The 18,872-nt window shown below is 50.8% G+C and overlaps 1 protein-coding gene across 5 annotated transcripts in view; it reads left to right on the top strand.

Moving 5' to 3' along the window:
- The first annotated feature begins 4,701 nt into the window (after positions 1-4,701).
- The window catches only part of SLC7A9 (solute carrier family 7 member 9), a 28,122-nt gene continuing 13,951 nt past the window's right edge, over positions 4,702-18,872 (top strand). For 2 of the 5 annotated variants that reach the window (XM_060650900.3, XM_060650901.3), the window contains exons 1-10: positions 4,702-4,817; positions 5,373-5,530; positions 7,300-7,447; positions 7,729-7,971; positions 8,343-8,468; positions 8,699-8,798; positions 9,525-9,569; positions 10,033-10,156; positions 11,714-11,817; positions 18,073-18,169. In XM_060650900.3, the coding sequence (XP_060506883.1) occupies positions 5,435-5,530; positions 7,300-7,447; positions 7,729-7,971; positions 8,343-8,468; positions 8,699-8,798; positions 9,525-9,569; positions 10,033-10,156; positions 11,714-11,817; positions 18,073-18,169 (1,083 nt within the window). In that variant the 5' untranslated portion in view covers positions 4,702-4,817; positions 5,373-5,434. Of the gene's footprint in view, positions 4,818-4,837; positions 5,068-5,372; positions 5,531-7,299; positions 7,448-7,728; positions 7,972-8,342; positions 8,469-8,698; positions 8,799-9,524; positions 9,570-10,032; positions 10,157-11,713; positions 11,818-18,072; positions 18,170-18,872 lie in introns of those variants that run through there. The other 3 variants (XM_060650903.3, XM_060650902.3, XM_060650904.3) reach the window with 3 other exon arrangements.

Genomic DNA, 18,872 nt, shown 5'->3' on the forward strand with positions numbered 1-18,872 from the left:
AGCAGAGGAGAGCCTTGGGTAGCTCTCCGGGCCTCACAGACCCCCAACACTGTTCCCAGAAGCCAGAGCTTGTGAACTGTCTGGCTTGGACCCACTTCCTCTCAGAACTGAGCTGACTGGGTAACGGTCACCCCTCAGTTCCTCAAGCAGCTGGGCTCAACGGGTGGGGTTACCTCCCTCCAGGAGGACACACACACGCCTAGATATTCCTAGAGCTGAAGTGTGGGTCACTCTGGGCAACCTCTCTGTCTCTACACAGGCTTCCCATCAGCAGTAAAGACACTCAGGTGTCTCTCCTCTAAACGAGAACCTTCTCCTAGACCCCACATTCTCCCCACCTCCGTGGGGAGCCTGACCCCTGGCCCTCTGCTCACTACACAGCCTGGCTGCTGTGAATATTTGTATACAAATTTTTGTGTAGATGCGATTTTATTCTTTTTTTTTTTTTTTAGAATTTAAATTTTGATTTTGATTTTAATTTTTTATTTCTTTTAAATGTGAAATTTATTATCAAATTGGTTTCCATACAAGACCCAGTGCTCATCCCAACAGGTGCCCTCCTCAATGCCCATCACCCACTTTCCCCCTCTCTCCCACCCCCCCATCAATCCTCAGTTTATTCTCAGGGGTTTTTTTTAATTTTATTTTTTATTTTTTAAAATTACATCCAAATTTGTTAGCATATAGTGCAACAGTGATTTCAGGAGGAGATTCCTTAGTGCCCCTTCCCCACTTAGCCTATCCCCCCCTCCCACAACCCCTCCAGCAACCCTCAGTTTGTTCTCCATATTTATGAGTCTCTTCTGTTTTGTCCCCCTCCCTGTTTTTATATTATTTTTGTTTCCCTTCCCTTATGTTCATCTGTTTTGTCTCTTAAAGTCCTGATATGAGTGAACTCATATGATTTTTGTCTTTCTCTGACTAATTTCACTTAGCATAGTACCCTACAGTTCCATCCACGTAGTTGCAAATGGCAAGATTTCATTCTTTTTGATTGCCGGGTAATACTCCATTGTATAGATACACCACATCTTCTTTATCCATTCATCCATCGATGGACATTTGGGCTCCTTTCATACTTTGGCTATTGTTGATAGTGCTGCTATAAACATAGGGGTGCATGTGTCCCTTCGAAACAGCATGCCTGTATCCCGTGGATAAATGCCTAGTAGTGCAATTGCTGGGCCTGTTAGCATAGTTCTATTTTTAGTTTTTTGAGGAACCTCCATACTGTTTTCCAGAGTGGCTACACCAGCTTGCATCCCCATGGACACGGCTTTATTCTTTTTGGGTAAACAGCTAGGGCTGGATTTGTTGCATCGTGGGAATGCATATATGTTTAACTGTTTAAGACCTCTCCAGCACATAAGGACAGCTATGGCATGGCTCCACTTGATCTACTGTACTTGGTCAAAGTCAGAGGGACAGAAAGTTGAATGGTAGCTACCAGGATCTGAGGCAAAGGAGCGAATGGGGAGTTAGTGTTTAAAGGGTACACAGTTTAGGGGCACCTGGGTGGCTCAGTTGGTGAAGCATCCGACTCTTGATTTCAGCTCAGGTCATGATCTCACAGTTTGTGAGTCCGAGCCCCACATTGGGCTCTGTGCTAACAGCACAGAGTCTGCTTGGGATTCTCTCTCTCTCTCTCTCTCTCTCTCTCTCTCTCTGCCCCTCCCCCACTCATGCTCCTTCTCTCTCAAAATGAATAAAATTTTAAAAACTTTAAAGGGTACACAGTTTCAGTTTGGGAAGATGACGACAAAGTTCAGGAGATGGATGGTTGCACAACACTGTGAACACACTTAATGCCACTGAACTGAGCACTTGAAAATGGTGACAAGGAGAAATTTATTGCTCTATATATTTTGCCTCGATTACAAAAGAAATCTCCAGATTTGCTTCTTTGAGAGCTGCTAAGAGAGTAGGCCTTAAAAGTTCTCATCACAAGAGGTGCGCCTGGGTGGCTCAGTCAGTTTAAGTGTCTGAATTCTGCTCAGATCATGATCTTGTGGTTTGTGGGTTCAAGCCCCACATCAGGCTCAATGCTGTCAGCCTGTCAGGGCAGAGCCTGGAGCCTGCTTCGGATTCTGTGTCTCCCTCTCTCTCTCTGCCCCTCCCCAACTTGCACTCTGTCTCTCAAAAATAAATAAAAATTATTAAAAATTTAAATGTTAGAAAAATGTTTAATTAAAAAATAAAATACTATTAAAAAATTTTGAATAAAAAATGGACAAAGTCCTAAGGTAGAATTATACTATCCCAATGGCTCTTGGATATACATCGTTTCCCAGATAAGAATTTATAAATTGTGCTTCCCTTGCTAATTGTTTTATGGTTAGACTGTAAGTCCTTGGCATTTAAAGACGTTGCACATTCCACTGACTCTTTACAAGTTCCTCTGCTTAGAATCCAGGTAGTAGGTGAACACCTGCCATGAGGTCTTGGTGGTGGCCCAGAGGCTCTGAACCATCAGCAGCAGCGGCGAGAAGGGACAGAAGACCGTGTGAACTCAGGAACAGAAGAAAGTTTAAAAACTCGAAGGCACGCCTGGAACCAGCTGAGGCCGGTAAAGGCAGATCCAGCGTCTGTGTGAGGGTTTGACCCTCTGAGGAGGAAGGTGAATCAGAACACAAGACTTTAGGAGGCTGTGGAGAAAGGGAGTCCCACGGCCAGGCCAAGCATGTCCGTAAAAACCGTTACAGGACAAGGGAACCCAAATACGAGACCATATGTACCAAATATGAGACCGTAACATAACATAAAATGCAGACGGTGATAATATCATCATCTTTGCAATGGAAAAAGCACCGTTTGAAAGCGAGGGTCAAGAGCCTCAGCAGAAACTTAAGAAATAACAGAGTTGTATGAAGGAAACCTGAAACTTCCCAGGACGCGCGCCGTAAGAGGGAACCGCTGCAGGGAGCAAAGCCCCAGCGGTGGGGTGGGAAGGCTGGACACACAAGAAGCCAAAGGTCACGACGAATGGCAGGAGTGGGGGTGGGGGGTGGGTGAAAACAAATCCAGATGATTTTCCCTGAGGGGGAAAAGAACTTCTGCTAATTGGTTGAACACGGACTCTGCCAAGAAAACAGCGAAAAAGAAGGAACAACAGCTTTATGCAAGGAAATGCTCACCACGGACCCCAATTTAACCCAGGTAGATTTCTGACCCTTGAAGGAGCCGCGTGCCCAGATGTTCCAAACTCAGCACTTGGCAGAGGCCCCAGAAGACCAGGGGATCCACCGCAGTTGAATGCTAACTTTCTGCAGTCCTTATGGTTCCAAGAGAGGGGCGGGGTGCCTGGGGAGAGGCTGAGTTACCTGTGGTCACGTGGCCGGCTCCGGGCGGGGCCCTCCTACCCCCCACCCCACCCTGCCCTCCTCAGGTGATTTCTGTTAGAACATCAGCCCTTTGGAGGCAACCTTGACCCAAGGAGGATTCTGCAGTGTTTTGCAGATCTAGACGCCCCAGCAACTACACTCTGAGCGCTGCTGTGTTAGCAGAGACGTCAGGAATGACACAAAGAAATCTGTGGGAAGGTCCTGTGTGGGGCAGCACGTCCTGCCCCGGCCTGTGGCATCCATGCTCAAGGTGGATGGGCCCACAGGTGAGCCCTGTGCTCAGAGGTCAGGGGAGCGGTTGCTCTGATGAGTTGCGTGGGACCCTGACTCTGAGACAGCGAGGGTCCCCACATTCTCCAGATGCCTTCAAGTGACAACTCTGAGAAATCTGCCTGCCCGGAAGTGTGGCCACCCGTGGCTTGCCCTGCTGTTTCTTGTTGACCCTTGGTCTCTTCTGGATATCGGGGATGCTGTCGTGTTTACTCCAAAGCAAAACAACCGGGAGGATGTGGTCATGATAACAGCACAATGCTCCAGGCTGGGCTCCTCCATCCAAAGAAAAAACTTATCTGAGACAAGGGATTAGAGCTGCCACCTGAGTCAGCCTTCGTGGGGAGGGTGGGTCTGTCCCCAGCCCCCTGAGCACATCTGAGGCACCTCTGTTCCTTCTCTGAGTGAGCCGGACCTCTGTGGCCTTCACGCACTCCATTATCTCTGGGGCCTCAGTTTCTCCATCGGGTAAGGGCCACACAGTGGATCCCCTTACTGCTCCACGGGCAGGGGCACACAGACTGGGCCACCTGAGCAGCAGTACCACCAAGTGGAACAGTCCCAGTGTTGGAGCTGCACATGCAGACAGCAGGTGCCTGCGGGAGGCCTCAGGGCTGGGTCCACATTCTGGCAAACTCTTCTGCAGCTCCAGGGGTGCCGGAACCCGGTCACTGCCAAACGTGAGTGGGAAAGACCTGCCCCCTCCTCCTCCGGGCTTGGCCAGAAGCAGATGGGAGGAAAGCACCCGCCCTGCCCAGCCCAGCAAGTGACACGCACGGTGGTTCCTCTTTGTGCCGCCTGACCTGGGTTGTAAATACAGCCCATTAAGGCAATAAAAGACTTGGTTCCAAAGTTTATCCCCTCGGATGCCAGTCTTCGGAGGGAGTTGTCCTTACAGGATGTTGCTGATTTGGGGGAATCTGGTTAAGGACAAAAACAATGTTCTAGACATAAATGAACAACACAAAAACATTTGTGCACAGAAACTGGCTTGCCTGACCCTCCCCTTTTTGTGTGCTGTGTCCAAGCTTCATTGCTTAAAAAAAAAAAAAAAAAAAATGTGTTTAATAATTACCTTCGTTGACCTCTGTACCTTCTGGCTTCCTCCACTCCTGGGCACAAGACATGGCCATTCCTAGGGCGCGACAGTGCAGACGCAGCCGCCAGCCTCGCTGGGCGGCTCCTGGACTCCGCGAGGTCAGGAAGGTAAGGCTGAAGGGCGATGGGAAGGTTCGCTACTCTCCTGGCCAGAGGCTGAGAGGGACTTTATTTAGAGAAAGGGGACAGGAAATGACCGCCAGCTAGTGAGCCTCGAGCCGAATCTCCTCAGCATTCCATGCCCGGTCTCACTCAATGAAAAGCATCCCCTTGGCCTGCCCCAGGCGCCTCTACTCTTGGGCAACAACTACGAGGAAAGCGGTCATTCCTCGCCATTGATGCCACTGAGTGTATTCCAGTATGTTCTAAAATACTTCTTTTTACTTTTGGAAAAAAAGAAGGTGGAGGTAGAATGACTTTCGGGTGCATCGTTGCTGACGAGCAGGAGCTGATCGGTGGGGGCGGGGGGCCTTGGAAAAGAGCCCGGGACCCTCCTTCCCCCCAGCATCAACAGCGGTCGGGATGGGTTGTTAACCCTGGGACTGAGCAAGTCTACCCTAAAACAGTAGCTACTCATCTGCTTTTGGAGTCAGGCCCCACGGGCCCGGAGGGCTGAGAAGGAGAGCCCTCGCTGAGCCCGTGTCTGCATCCTGTCCACTGCAGCATCTGCTGAGTCGAGGCCCATGCCCTCCTTGCAGCTGTCCTAGAACTGGCAGGAGGGGAACATGGAGGAGACAAGCCTGAGGAATCGGAGAGAAGATGAGAAGTCCATCCGGAGTATCCAGAGTAAGGAACCCAAGACCACGAGTCTCCAGAAGGAGGTAAGGTTGGTCCCTGGGCACCGGCCCTTCCCAGGTCAAGGGCAGCAAGGAGGGGCCCCGGTGAAGTCCCCGCTGATCTGCGTTGTAAAGCACATCTCTAAGTGAGCAGTTCTTTGGATGCACCTCTTTCCCTCTGGCCAGTGAACTTAGCATTTTTTTGCGAGGTTAACGCATGTGCTTCTGTGTGCCTGGCGAGTACCTGGAGGGGCTGGTGTTTGCCCAGACCGATGGCCTTGGGGCGGGGGGGTGGTCAGACAGGACCTTCTGATGTTGGGATCCCCTCTATAGTGTCTTTACCAAGAATCTGCCCCTTGTGTGTCCCTCGTATTCCTTCAGTAATGGGAAACTCATTCTGCTTCAGTGAGTCTAGCAGGGGTGGTGAGTGTGATGTGGGTCTGACATGGATGAGCCCTCTGAGACGGAATGTATGTAGTAATGGCTGGAATTGGAGGTGCCTGCGCCCTAGAGGGGGTCAGTGTCACATGGGGCTGGTAATTGAGCTGCAGGGAAGGGATGCTTTGTGGGGAGGGGGGAGTGGAGACAGAACGGAGCTCGATGCAGGTGGATGGGTGTGGAAGGACAGCTTCAAACTCACAGGATGAGGAAGGAGAGTTCCAGAACAAGATCAGAATGGCTTCGAGGGCCCAACTAGTGGCCTGAGCTCTGGGCGGAGCCTCCGAGAGCTCCCATGCCTGATGGCAGAGGGGATGGAGGAGGGATTTGGGGGACAGCACCACTTGACTGTGGGTTGGCCTGGGAGCTGGGGTCCCTAGGAGTGGCTAATGCATGTTCCTGCCCACCGAACAGCATAGAACTAACTCCAGGTGGTCCTCAAGTCACTCCTAAACTCAGGCGGCTTCGGGGTGGACGCTGAGGGCCTCTGGGCTGGTCAGCCACATGGGCCATTAGAGGAGAAAAGCCGAGACTAACCCGCTAGTGCACCCCGGCCCCGAGGCCAACACAGGAGCCGACCCTGCTCCCGGGCCCCTCCCCGATTGCGTGTGACCCTTGCTGGCAAACCGCGGCCGGGGGCTTCCGTGTTCATTGGACTCAACTCGCGTAATTCCGTACGTGACGTGCAGATCTTCAGTGTTCAGTCTGATGGGTACTGACAAACTCCTCACCCTAGAAAGCTCCCTCTTGCCCCTTTCCAGGTGGACTCCCCACCCCAGCCCTGAGTTTCTATTCCCATAGGTTAGTTTTGCCTGTTCTTAAATTTCATAGGAATGGGATTCCACGGGACGTGTCCGAGGCGGGGCTTGTCGCTAGGAAGCTCATACCCTGCAAAACGGCATCAGAGAAAGTTCACGGCCCCCAGATGTTTCTGCGCCTAGAGGCCTGGGTTTCTCCCGCCTGTCCCCACCTCTGCTCCTGAGAGGCCAGGGCCCCTGGTCAGGACCCCCAGCCCTGATTTCACTGTTTGCTAAATCAGCCTTCACCGTCTGGGCCCCTTTGTCAATAAGAGTAGAGGTTGGGAGACTGGAACCTACCCACTCTGGCTGTAGATCCCTGGACAGTCACGTGACCTTTCTGTGCCTCTATTTTCTCCCCTGTCAAATGGGGTCATGAGGCCGTGGTGAGGATGCATGGACCTGATGTAAGTGAAGCCTGGTGTTTTGCTGCAACAGCACAGGCCGGAAGCGCCTTCACCTGGGCTGCGCCGGCTGCGCTGAGGGAGGGGAGGGGGGAGAGGGCTGAGGGCTGCTGTCTGCGGGCCGCGCGGCGTCCTGGGTGGTGGCACTAATGCCCCCCCCTCCCCCACATCCAAGGTGGGCCTGCTCAGCGGCATCTGCATCATCGTGGGCACCATCATCGGCTCTGGGATCTTCATCTCCCCCAAGTCTGTGCTCAGCAACACGGAAACCGTGGGGCCCTGTCTCATCATATGGGCGGCCTGTGGGGTCCTGGCAACACTGGGTAACAAAGACGCCCCTCCCTGGCGAGCTCTCCCTGTGGAAGGTGGGGGCGGGCTGTGTGAGCACAATCTGTGTCCTGGCCTTGCTGTTGCCGGGGGTTCCTTTCGACGCCCGCGGGCAACCAGGTGCAAATTGGGCTTGCTCTGGAATGAGCAATGGCCAGAACTCAGGGCGGTCTGCGGAGAGGGCCATGGTGGCCCGCGTGGGCGTGGCCCAGAGGGAGGGGGTGACCAGGGCCACTCCTCACCAGGGGCCTGAGGGGACCCCCTCTCTGTGTTCCAGGTGCCCTGTGCTTTGCAGAGCTTGGCACGATGATCACCAAGTCGGGGGGCGAGTACCCTTACCTGATGGAGGCCTTCGGGCCCATCCCTGCCTACCTCTTCTCCTGGACCAGCCTGTTCGTCATAAAGCCCACATCCTTTGCCATCATCTGCCTCAGCTTTTCGGAGTATGTCTGTGCGCCCTTCTATTCGGGCTGCAATCCCCCTCCGGTTGTCGTGAAATGCCTGGCTGCCGCTGCCATCCGTGAGTACCCGAGTGTGACGCTCCGGGCTGGGGTCAGGAAAGACCTGGCACAGGGGACGTGGGGAGACAGGCCTCGGCTCCACCATGCCCAGAAGAAGGCCGGTGGGCCTGGAGGCACTGGCGAGAAGCAGGGCAGGGTCTGGTGGGGGCCCAAAGCCCTGGCGGTAGTCTGTCCCTCAAGGCAGCACTCACCTGGGGACTGGCTGCTTCTCCATGTCGTGGGACTCAGGGGTCCTCGCCGGGCACACCTGATGAATGAGGCAGTGGAGAGGACAGGATCGGGGGCAGGAGACCCTCTCAGGCCCCCGGGAAAGGAGGGAGGTGCTGAGCCCAGGGCTGCACGACATCGCCCCCACTCTGGCCCCTTCCAGTGCTCATCACCACGGTGAACTCGCTGAGCGTGCGGCTGGGGAGCTACGTCCAGAACGTGTTCACGGGGGCCAAGCTGGTGATCGTGGCCATCATCATCATCAGCGGGCTGGTCCTCCTGGCCCAAGGTGACGGCGGCTGGAGGGGAGGGTGGGTGCCACTCGGAGGTTGTGCTCTGAGGCCTGTATCTCAGAAAGCCTGGCAGGAGTTCAGCAGGAAGCATCTGTGGTTTCTCTGCTTTTCAGAGTCTGTCTGATAACCTGAGGCCACAATTCCTGTCCTTCTGTCACACGGAGATGATGCGGGATCCCAGTGTGGTCCTCTGACACCCACAATCCACTGTCTGACTTAATTACAGGGAACACAAGGAATTTTGAGAATTCTTTTGAGGGCACAAAACTGTCTGTGGGAGCCATCAGTCTGGCATTTTATAATGGACTCTGGGCGTACGATGGATGGTAAGGTGCCCCCCATCTGGTTGGGATTTCTCAGGTACGATGCTGAAACCAAGGAAGGCAAGGACCTCCCCTTCCTCGGGCTTGCGGGGGGGGGACCCTAAAGTTCACCTCCACGTCTCCATTTGGTTCAGCACCCACCCCCCTGCTTCTGTTCTCCTCGGACCCCACAGACGCTGAAACCCCGAACCTTTACCCAGCCCCGCAGCAGGCCTGAGCTAGAAGCTTCAGTGGACACAGACAGGCTCGGCCGAATTGGAGGCCGTCAGAGCTGCCCAGGCACTCGATGAGGCACCAGTTCTCAGAGGCACTTCCATTGAACCCTGGGAAATACTAGGTGTAGTCGACGAGATTCCGTTTATGTTCTGTGAGGAAGAAGCGTGGCCCCCCAGGACGCTGCTCCTTCCCTTGTGCAAAGCAGATTTCATTCTCCTTCTAGACAGTGACACTAACGGTTTTTCAAAGCAGCCTGGGGACTCGTGCCTCCCCAGTAATTCTTGAAAACTCCCATGATTCCCACAGAGGGCAAAGACTTATCACTGACAGACGTGCAGACGTTGGGAGCCCCACCATCGTGGGGCTTTCTCCAAATGACATTATCCTGGATTCCTGCAGGAGAATTTTCTCTGTGGTGGAGGGTCTTCAATGAGGCCAACCTTTACTTTGTGTTTCACAACCTTAGCAAAGAAAGTTGAAGTTATGTTACTTGTGTGCCTTTTCTTTCTCTAGGAATCAACTCAATTACATCACAGAAGAACTTAGGAACCCTTTCAGGTAGGAGAACTGAGTCAGGCGGGAGACGGTGGGCCAGCAAGCACGTTTCCCTTCCCCAAGCACCGAGTGGACCCCCTTCCATACTGCGAATTGTTCCTTATAAGCTCATGTATATCCGCTCGTCAGAGCTCGGTTTTGCTGTGGGAAAGTGGAATCGTAGCAGAGAGGATGAATGAACCCCAACTTTATCCTGGGCTTTATGAACAGTTCGACCTCCCCACCCTGGAGTCTGAGAGCAGGAGGGTTCTTTCTCATTTGAAAATGTCACGTCCCACAGCCCCTGCTTGTGGGTGGGCCTCCGGAGGCACCAGTGACCCCAGCCCACCGCAGGGAGAAGTGGACAGCCAGCTGGGTGGGTGGGAAGAAAGGACTGGATGGAGACAACAGTCTTGTGAGGCTGTCATGGGATGCTCCGTCTGACCCTGGGTCCCTGCCCCTTGCCCCACCCCCCACCCCCCCCCAGAAACCTGCCCTTGGCCATCATCATCGGGATCCCACTGGTGACAGGCTGCTACATCCTCATGAACGTTTCCTACTTCACCGTGATGACTCCTACCGAGCTCCTGCAGTCCCAGGCGGTGGCCGTGGTGAGGACCCGGAATCTGTGGGGAGGGTGCTAGGGTCTGTGGGAAGCTGAGATACCCGCTCGAGATGAGGGAAATAATCGTCTAGGACATGGGCAGAGGGAGGGATAGCTGTTAGGGACAGCAGCAAAGACCCAATGCCATGGAAGGCCGCCGGCAGGTGGAAGCTTCTGTCTGTGACCTGGGCACACGCACTGAGGGCGGGTGGAGCAGGGCCAGATTTCCCCGGGGTTGGGGTTTTGACAGACACACATGTGCGTGAGAAAGCTCAAGGGAGGGATGGAAGGAGGGAATCAGAACAACAGACTGCAAGTTAAGCTGGTCAAGGAGGGTCTCGATGACAAGGGGGATGGGTGTGAGGGTCCGCAGAAAAGGTGGGGAGGGCCCCACATGCTTGAGACCTTGTGGAGCTGGGGTGGGACAGGAAATGAACTGGAAACAGGAGACAGGGAGCAGGGAGAGACGCCATCGTGGTTATGATGAGGTCACTGACCACCAGGACAGGTGGCTGAGGAGACAGGGTCTTGCTGAGCAAGGCGGTCAATTCCTTGACCCCTTGACGTCGGTGAGGGGCCACGGTGTTGGAAAGAAACTGGGACGAAGAATTAGGACAGGGAGGAGTGGAGAGGAGACTTCTGTTACTCAGCGTCAGACGGTGGGGGACAGTAAAGCATCCCAAAACAAAGAGCTGACTCCATACAGTTTACACAGCGTTCTATTCAGGATAACTTCCTGACAGGGGAATCCGGCAGAGGTTGACCAAGGCTCTGCGCAGTTATTCTCTGCAAAGTCTGGGCCTTGGTCCACAGATTTGATAGAGCGAGGGGATGCGCAGAAGGGCACTGGAGTGAGATCAAAGGGCTAGCATGCACCCAGTTGCCAGCCAACCTTTCATGACAACCTTGTGGCACCACCTGTGCACCAGGAAGGGGAAAGACCGTGTTCTAACAGAGTCCTGGGAGGGCAAAACAAGTCTCCTCCCATCCCAACCTTGGCAGGCATTTCTTTTTTTTTTTTTTTTTTTTAACGTTTATTTATTTTTGAGACAGAGAGAGACAGAGCATGAACGGGGGAGGGGCAGAGAGAGAGGGAGACACAGAATCGGAAGCAGGCTCCAGGCTCCGAGCCATCAGCCCAGAGCCCGACGCGGGGCTCGAACTCACAGACCGCGAGATCGTGACCTGAGCTGAAGTCGGACGCTTAGCCGACTGAGCCACCCAGGCGCCCCCTTGGCAGGCATTTCTAAGGGATGTAGGTTACCGGGAACGCGTAGCCCTGGAGATCACCCAGAAAACTTGCACACGACGGACGGAGGGCCAAGGATGGAGTGTCATCAGCTCCGCTACAGTTCAGGAGGTGGGGGTGGGGAAGAATAAGTCGTTTTCTTCCGGAGAGGTTCTCTACTTTCTCCTCTCCTGGAGGGATTCAGAGCCAGTGCCCACCCAGGGGTGGGGGCCTGCCCCCCCCCCCCCGCCCCGGGGAGAGCCCAGCAGCTTCCTTGGGACCCATGGCTCCTGGGGGCTGTGCGAGACCTCAGGACTCCTCTGCTTCTCTCTGCAGACGTTTGGCGACCGCGTTCTCTACCCGGCCTCTTGGGTGGTTCCGCTGTTCGTGGCCTTTTCCACCATCGGTGCCGCCAATGGGACTTGCTTTACGGCAGGCAGGTAGGGGACCCCAGCACTCACCCTGGGGTGGTGGGGGGGGTGGTGGTGGCAGCAGGGCCCATTCCACACTTGAGGAAAACAAGACCCAGGGTGAAAGTCCTTAGGGCTCTGCCAGGCTAACACATCATGGCATAACAGAAAACACAAAGTCTAACTGGAATTTGAGTAGAAGCTTAAAAAAAAAAAGAAAAAAAGAGAAAAGAAAACCCAAAGTCCTAGAAAGGGAGCAAAAAGCTTGGCCGAGCTTGCACACTGGCGCTGGACCCGGTGGCCCCACTGAAGCGAGGCCCTGGCTTCCTTGTCGGCGGGGAGAAATGTTGCCAACTTCACAAGGCAGTTTGGGGACACAGGGTGACAGGCACACTGGGGCTACTTTTCACCTCGCCCCGTCTTTCACCTAAAAATATTTCTTGAACGTCTTCCCATGTGAACATACACATAACCTAGATCAGGTAGTCCCAGCTTAGGCTTTCAGGCCACCTTTGTCACTACTCAACTCTGCCAGTGTAGCTCGAAGGCTAAGAGCTGGGGTTCCGTTCTGCCCAAACTGTATCCACACAAAGCAGGCATAGCTCACCAGCCCCTGCCAATCCCCTGGACCCTCCTGGACCCTCCTGGCCTAGACAGTTAACAGCGGTGTTGTATTCCATTTTGCGACGTGGCACGACTTAACCTTGGCTCACGGGCTGAGCAGGGGTGGTGGTCACAAACACTGACGCAGGGAACATTCTGGAACACGTCTCTGCCCCAGTGTCCAGTGTTCTGAATGGATAGATTTCCTGAGAGTGGAATTGCCAAAGTTTCTATGCTTACACACTCTATGCCACAAAATCTTTCTTCTGAAGCCACCGCCAAAGCACGGGTTGTGCTGGTCCAGCAACATTCGTTCTTCAAAAGCGTTCGACTCTTCTGGATTCTTTGCATTTCTTTAGGAATTTTAGAATCTACTTGTCAATTTCTACAAAAAGGCCCTCAAGGACTTTGATCAGGGCTGCGTGGAACCTGCAGATCAGTTTGGAGAGGGCTGCCGTTTTAATGGTATTGATTTTTCTTAATCTAGGGGCAAGGACCCGCTCCCTTTATTTAGGTCTTAATTTTTTTTTTTTAATTTTTTTTTTATTTGACGTTTATTTATTTTTGAGACATAGAGAGACAGAGCATGAACGGGGGAGGGTCAGAGAGAGAGGGAGACACAGAATCTGAAACAAGCTCCAAGCTGTCAGCACAGAGCCCGATGCGGGGCTCGAACTCACGGACTGTGAGATCATGACCTGAGCCGAAGTCGGTCGCCCAACCGACTGAGCCACCCAGGCGCCCCAGGTCTTAATTTTTTTCAAATACAGTTGTTTGAATAGTTTTTGAGTAGTTTTGAGAGTATGTGGCTTTTGCATATATTCTTTCCGATTCACCTCAAAATATTTCATTTTTTGTGCTCTTGTAAATAGTATTTAAAAATTTTTTTTCAGTTTCTGAGAGTTTGCTGCTAATATTGAGACACATAATTTCAGTAGCTCTACTGAGGTTTAAATACCATAAACTAGTTTGCTGCTAATATTTAGAAACATAATTTCAGTAGCTCCACTGAGGTTTAAATCCCATAAACTCACTTTGTAATTACACAATTCAATGATTTTAGTACATTTATTAAGCTGTGCAAATGTCCTCACAGTTCAATTCTAGAACATTTCCATCACACCAAAAGTTCACTCCAGCCTAATTACCGTTAATCCCTGCTCCCACCTCCAGCCCTAGACTACCACTGACCGGCTCCTGTGTCTATAACCTTGTATTTTCTAGACAGTTCACTTAAATGGCGTGATACAATATGCCGTTTGCATCTGGCTTTCTTTCACTCAGCATATTAGTTTTGAGGTTCATCCAGGGCATAGCATATACCTGCTCGTTCCTTTCACCTGCGGAATCCTCTGCCACTGTCTGGATATACCACATTTTGTTTATCCATTCACAGGTAGATGGAGGTTTGCGTTGCTTCGAGTCTGGGTTATCATGAACAGTGCTGCTATGAATTCACACGTGGGTTTGTGCGGACATATGTTTTCATTTCTCTTAGATTCCCAGGACTAGAACTGCGGGCTCGTATAGTAGATCCGCGATCAACTTGTACAGAAATGGCTTAACTGTTTTCCAAGTTGGTTGTTTCATTTTGATTTCTATTAGCAATACATGAGCATTCCAGTTTCTCTACATCCTCACTAACACTTGGTGTTGTCTTTTTAATTACAGTCTTTTTAGTGGATATTAGTTATGTCATTGTGGTTCTAACTGCATTTCTTTAATTACTAATGGTACTGAGCATCTTTTTATGTGATTAGCCATTCATGTATCTTCTGATGAAATATCTATTCAAATCTTTTGTCCAATTTTTATTTTTTATAATGTTTTCAGTGTTTGTTTATTTTTGAGAGAGACAGTGACAGATTGTGAGTGGGGAAGGGGCAGAGAGAGAGGGAGACACAGAATCCGAAGCAGGCTCCAGGCTCTGAGCTGTCAGCACAGAGCCCGACATGGGGCTCAAACCCACAAACTGTGAGATCATGACCTGAGCTGATGTCGGACGCTTAACTAACCGAACCACTCAGGTGCCCCTTTTGTACACTTTTTAAATTGGGCCATTTGTCATCTTATTGAGTTGTAAGAATTCTTTATATATTATGGATACAAGTCCTTTATTAGGTATCTGACTTACACATATTTTCTCCCAGTCTGTGGCTTGTCATTTTTTTTTAATGTTTATTTTGAGAGAGAGAGAGAGAGAGCACACCCATGCACATGAGCTGGGGAGAGGCAGGGGCAGAGGGAGAGAGAGGGAGAACCCCAAGCAGGCTCCACACTGTCAGCACAGAGCCCTATGGAAGGTTTGATCTCACAAACTGTGGGATCATAACCTGAGCTGAAATCAAAAGTCCAACGCTTAACCCACTGAGCCACCCAGGCTCCCCAACTTCTCTTTCTTAATGGTGTTTTTGAAATGCACGTTTTTAACTTTGACAAAGCCCAGTTTGTACCGTTCATGTGTCACGCTTTTGTTGCCATATCTAAGAGCCTTTGCGCAACCCAAAGTCACAAAGATTTTTTCTCTTGTTTTACCCTAGAAGTTCTATATTCTATAGGCGTAACCCTCACATTTAGGTTTATGATCCATTTTGAGTTAATTATGTATCATTCATGTGCCTGTGCAGCTTGGGGGTGGCCTGGGACTCGTGCTGTATTGAATTCTGTTGGAGAGAATTTATTGTGGGGTCAAATCTAAGATTTTTGCTTCCTGGTTTCTGAGTTTCCTATCTCACATAGACAAACTTTTCGCCTCTCAACAACACCTACCCGTGTTTTCTTCCAGCATTTTACTTTAGTTCTTTGATCAGTCTGGAATGTATTTTGATATGAGGCATAAATCTCACTCCTCCCCCCGCCCCCAACCTCTACCTGTTGTCCCAGATCCTGTCGATAGTCCGTCCTTTCCCCTACTGATTTGAATGATACCGCTATGCCCAGCATGCCGGGTTCACTCCATATCACCCATGGGCCCTGTCCTGGGCTATCACCACGTGCAGACGCTTCCAGCTCCGGCCACACAACACTGGGGAGAATCAGTGCTCCCATGTCAGTGCTCCACTCCTCCTTGCCTGCTCAGCCTTCCAGCCACACTTGCAATGATGGTCTCCAGTTCCAAAAGTCCTGCTTGCTTTCTGAGCACTTGGAATTTACGGAGGGCTGTAAACACTGAGGGGTTTACAGCGTGAGGTCACAGAGCCACCTGTCTGTCTCCTTCCATCTGGCGACTCCTTTATTCCCAGTTTCACTGGCTTGTTCTGGGAACTAATCCGACGCCCTGTTTATGTCGTTTTCAAAGTTCAAATACGTACTTTTAATAGACAGGGCCCTTTGGCCTTTGTATTCCTGACTTGCGATTTTATTGTATTGTAGTCAGAGTGTGGGATCTTTATGACCTCACTTCTTCGGAAGCTTTAAGCCTCTCCTTGTGGCTTACTGCAGTTTTTATAAATGCTTCCTAGGGTCTGCAAAATAAGGTGTATTGTGTTCCCGCCGTCTCGATTTTTATATCATCATCAAGCTTGTGCCTTGACTGTTCGAATCTTCTGCTCTCGGGGGATTTGTCAAGTTCGGCCCTCTCTCTCACGGGCTCCTGTTTTTTGTAGTTTCTGGGTAGACGGCTTCCGTTTTCAGAGAAAACTCTTTTTGCCTTACGTTCTGTATTGTCCGATACTGATACTGCGGTCGCTGCAAGCTTTAGGATGCTGCTTTTGGTAACACATCCCCCAACCCTTGTATCTTCCACACTCACGGCGGCGACAGCGGGCTCTGGCTTGTCTCTTTCAACAAGCCCCCCCGGGGCATCTCGGGCCAGGCCAGCGGCCTCTGGTCACAGTTGATGTGATTACTATTGCAGTGGGACTAATCTCCAAATATCATGGGGTTTTCTGGCTTAAAAAAAAAAAATCATATTCTGATTATCCATCAAATGTCATTTTTTTTTCTTCTGCTGACGTGTAAGTTGTATTTCTATTCTTTTAGCAATTACCCAGCAAACTGAACTCAAACACCTAAGAGTCTACTAGCCTCTCTGTTCTCTCCCCTCTCCCGCAAGGGCTCTCCCTTTCACATCGTCTGTCAACCTGCCACGTGCAGGACAAAAATTAAAAATCCAATACTTATGATGGGGTTCATGAGCAAATGGCTGAGAAAGAATTCTTGAAACGCGTTTGGTGCAAAAAGGTGATTTTATTAAAGCACGGGGACAGGACCCAAGGGCAGAAAGAGCTGCACCGGGGTTGGGAGGAGTGACTGATTATATACTTTTAAGCAAGTTTCGAAGGAATTTGGAAGCAAGGCTTTCAGGACCTTGAGGGGCTAGCTGCTGTTAAGATAAGGTTACTTTTAGCCTTTGATCAAACGTCAACGTGAAGGCACTAAGGCAGCCACGAGTTCCTCGAGGAAGGTCACACTCTGCACGTTTCTATCGGTTGTGTGTATCAGTGGGTTGCAAGCTGTAAGGAGATTTCACTGAAGCTACATTTCTCTTGCCTTTGTCTCCCTCGTCACTCACATACATACCAACGTGTTTTACTGCTGTTTCCTTAACGTTGCTTCTTCAATCAACTCCTTCTGAGTTCGGTCCCTGTTTGTTTGTTGGAGTAGACTTCTTAATAGTTTCCGATGAGGAACGGAGAGCAGAAAATGAGCAGTCATTGTTTACCTACACATGTACTAAGTCAGTCGTCTTGAATGGTAGTTTAGCTGCACAGCACAGGAATCTGAAAACCAATTTCCCTCATCGCCGAAAAGATTCTCATTCCACGTCTGTTATGATTTTGCGTGTCCTAATTTTGTAGCTAATCTTTTAAATTCGGAAGCTTAAAAAAATTGTTTTTTCCTTCCACTCTAATATTTGTATCTGGGTATGCTTTTTTTTTTTTTTTTTTTTTTGTCTAGAGCTGGATTTAATTTGAAAGTTGTTTTTCAATTCCATGAAAGCTCTCTGCCCTTCTTTGAGTTTGCCTTACCCCGTTTAATATATTTGGGCTTCTTCCTGTTTCTTAATTTCCTGTCTGCATTTTCCATTTCTCTACACTTCGTAACTCAGATCTAGTTTCTAATTTATTTTTTCACTGGCACCTCGTATATCAGTTGTTGATTCTTAAATTATGGTAATTTTGTATTTTTTAGAAATTTTTGGCATTTCCCCTTTTTTCAACATTTTAAACCTCGTCTTTCAGATTACTGAATCACCAGGAGTTCTTGGGGGCGGGGACTCTAAGCTACTTGTTTGCAGTCTGCTGACCCACCCTTAACGTGTTTTGGTTCAGGTTTTGAAATATGGAAATTCTGTACAGCTTGGATTTAGGGAGTGCCAGGCTCCCCTGTGTTTGCTTCTGTCGGGTGCTCTGAGCACCGGGGTCCACTGCCCCTAGACTGGTTTTTCCATTTGCTTCTTGCCTAACTTTTGAGGACACAGAGCAGGTCGAGTCTCCCCCCCCAGGGCAGCCCCCTGCTCTTCCCCATTCATGTGACCCATGGTACCAGGATGCGTTGCTCTCAGGAGCATTTAACCGCTTCACCTACTTCTCCCAAACTCACTCACCCCCAGAGACCGACTCCCACTGACAGCACCAGGTTCCGATTCAGTCCCTTCCTCCGTGGCCTTGGTAGTGAAGCCCAGTGATGGCACGACAGTCTGCACGCCCATCCACGGGTGCCGTATTATCACTTTTCCAGACTTGTGTACGTGGCGGGCCGGGAAGGCCACATGCTTAAAGTGCTCTCCTACATTAGCGTCAGGCGCCTGACTCCAGCCCCTGCCATCATCTTTTATGTAAGTATGAATTCGCCATGAAAACACCCCCTTAAAGACAGAGGGGCCCTGAAGTAAATCAGTATTGCTAAGCCTAGTGGTTTTCCAAACGCCCAGGTTCCGTTAGTCCTCAGCATGAAACAGGTATATGAAACAAGTTACCCAACGCCTGCTCCTCCTTCTGAGTTGATCCAGGAGATACTGTTGGACTCTTCCAACCTTGTACCCTCTGTGCATCTTACAGGTACATTTGTATGTCTGGATCCCTGCTAGCAAACTATACCAAAGCCCACTAGCTTACAGGGAAGGAGAATAAGGCATTTAATGAGGTGCCTGGTAACTGCTTCTTGTTATGACCCAGGAATTTAGACGGCATGGCATCGTTGAGCAGTAGAGGAAGCCCTCTGACATCTTCTGATTGGAGTTTCTCAGTAGGGGACAGTCCCTGGTCCTGTGCAACTGTCTCTAGTACCTATGGTCTCTATGGACCATCCAAGCCCAGCCTCGGGGCCAGACTCCTTCCACCTCTTATGGAGAACATTGCTCTCCATAAGCCTACATGTTTGGAGATGAGGAGAGGCCCCAAATCACAAAGCCTAGGCCACACAGCCGAAGGCAGGGCGGGGTCAGACTAAGGCTGTGTTGCAGCCCCCGGCCCTTTCCCCTGGCAAAGACTTTCCAGTGGGAAAACGTATCAGAAAACTGGAGAGGTGCCTGGCTGGCT

This window comes from Panthera onca, chromosome E2, assembly GCF_046562875.1.
Source record: "Panthera onca isolate mPanOnc1 chromosome E2, mPanOnc1 haplotype 2, whole genome shotgun sequence".
Classification (NCBI taxonomy): Eukaryota; Metazoa; Chordata; class Mammalia; order Carnivora; family Felidae; genus Panthera; species Panthera onca.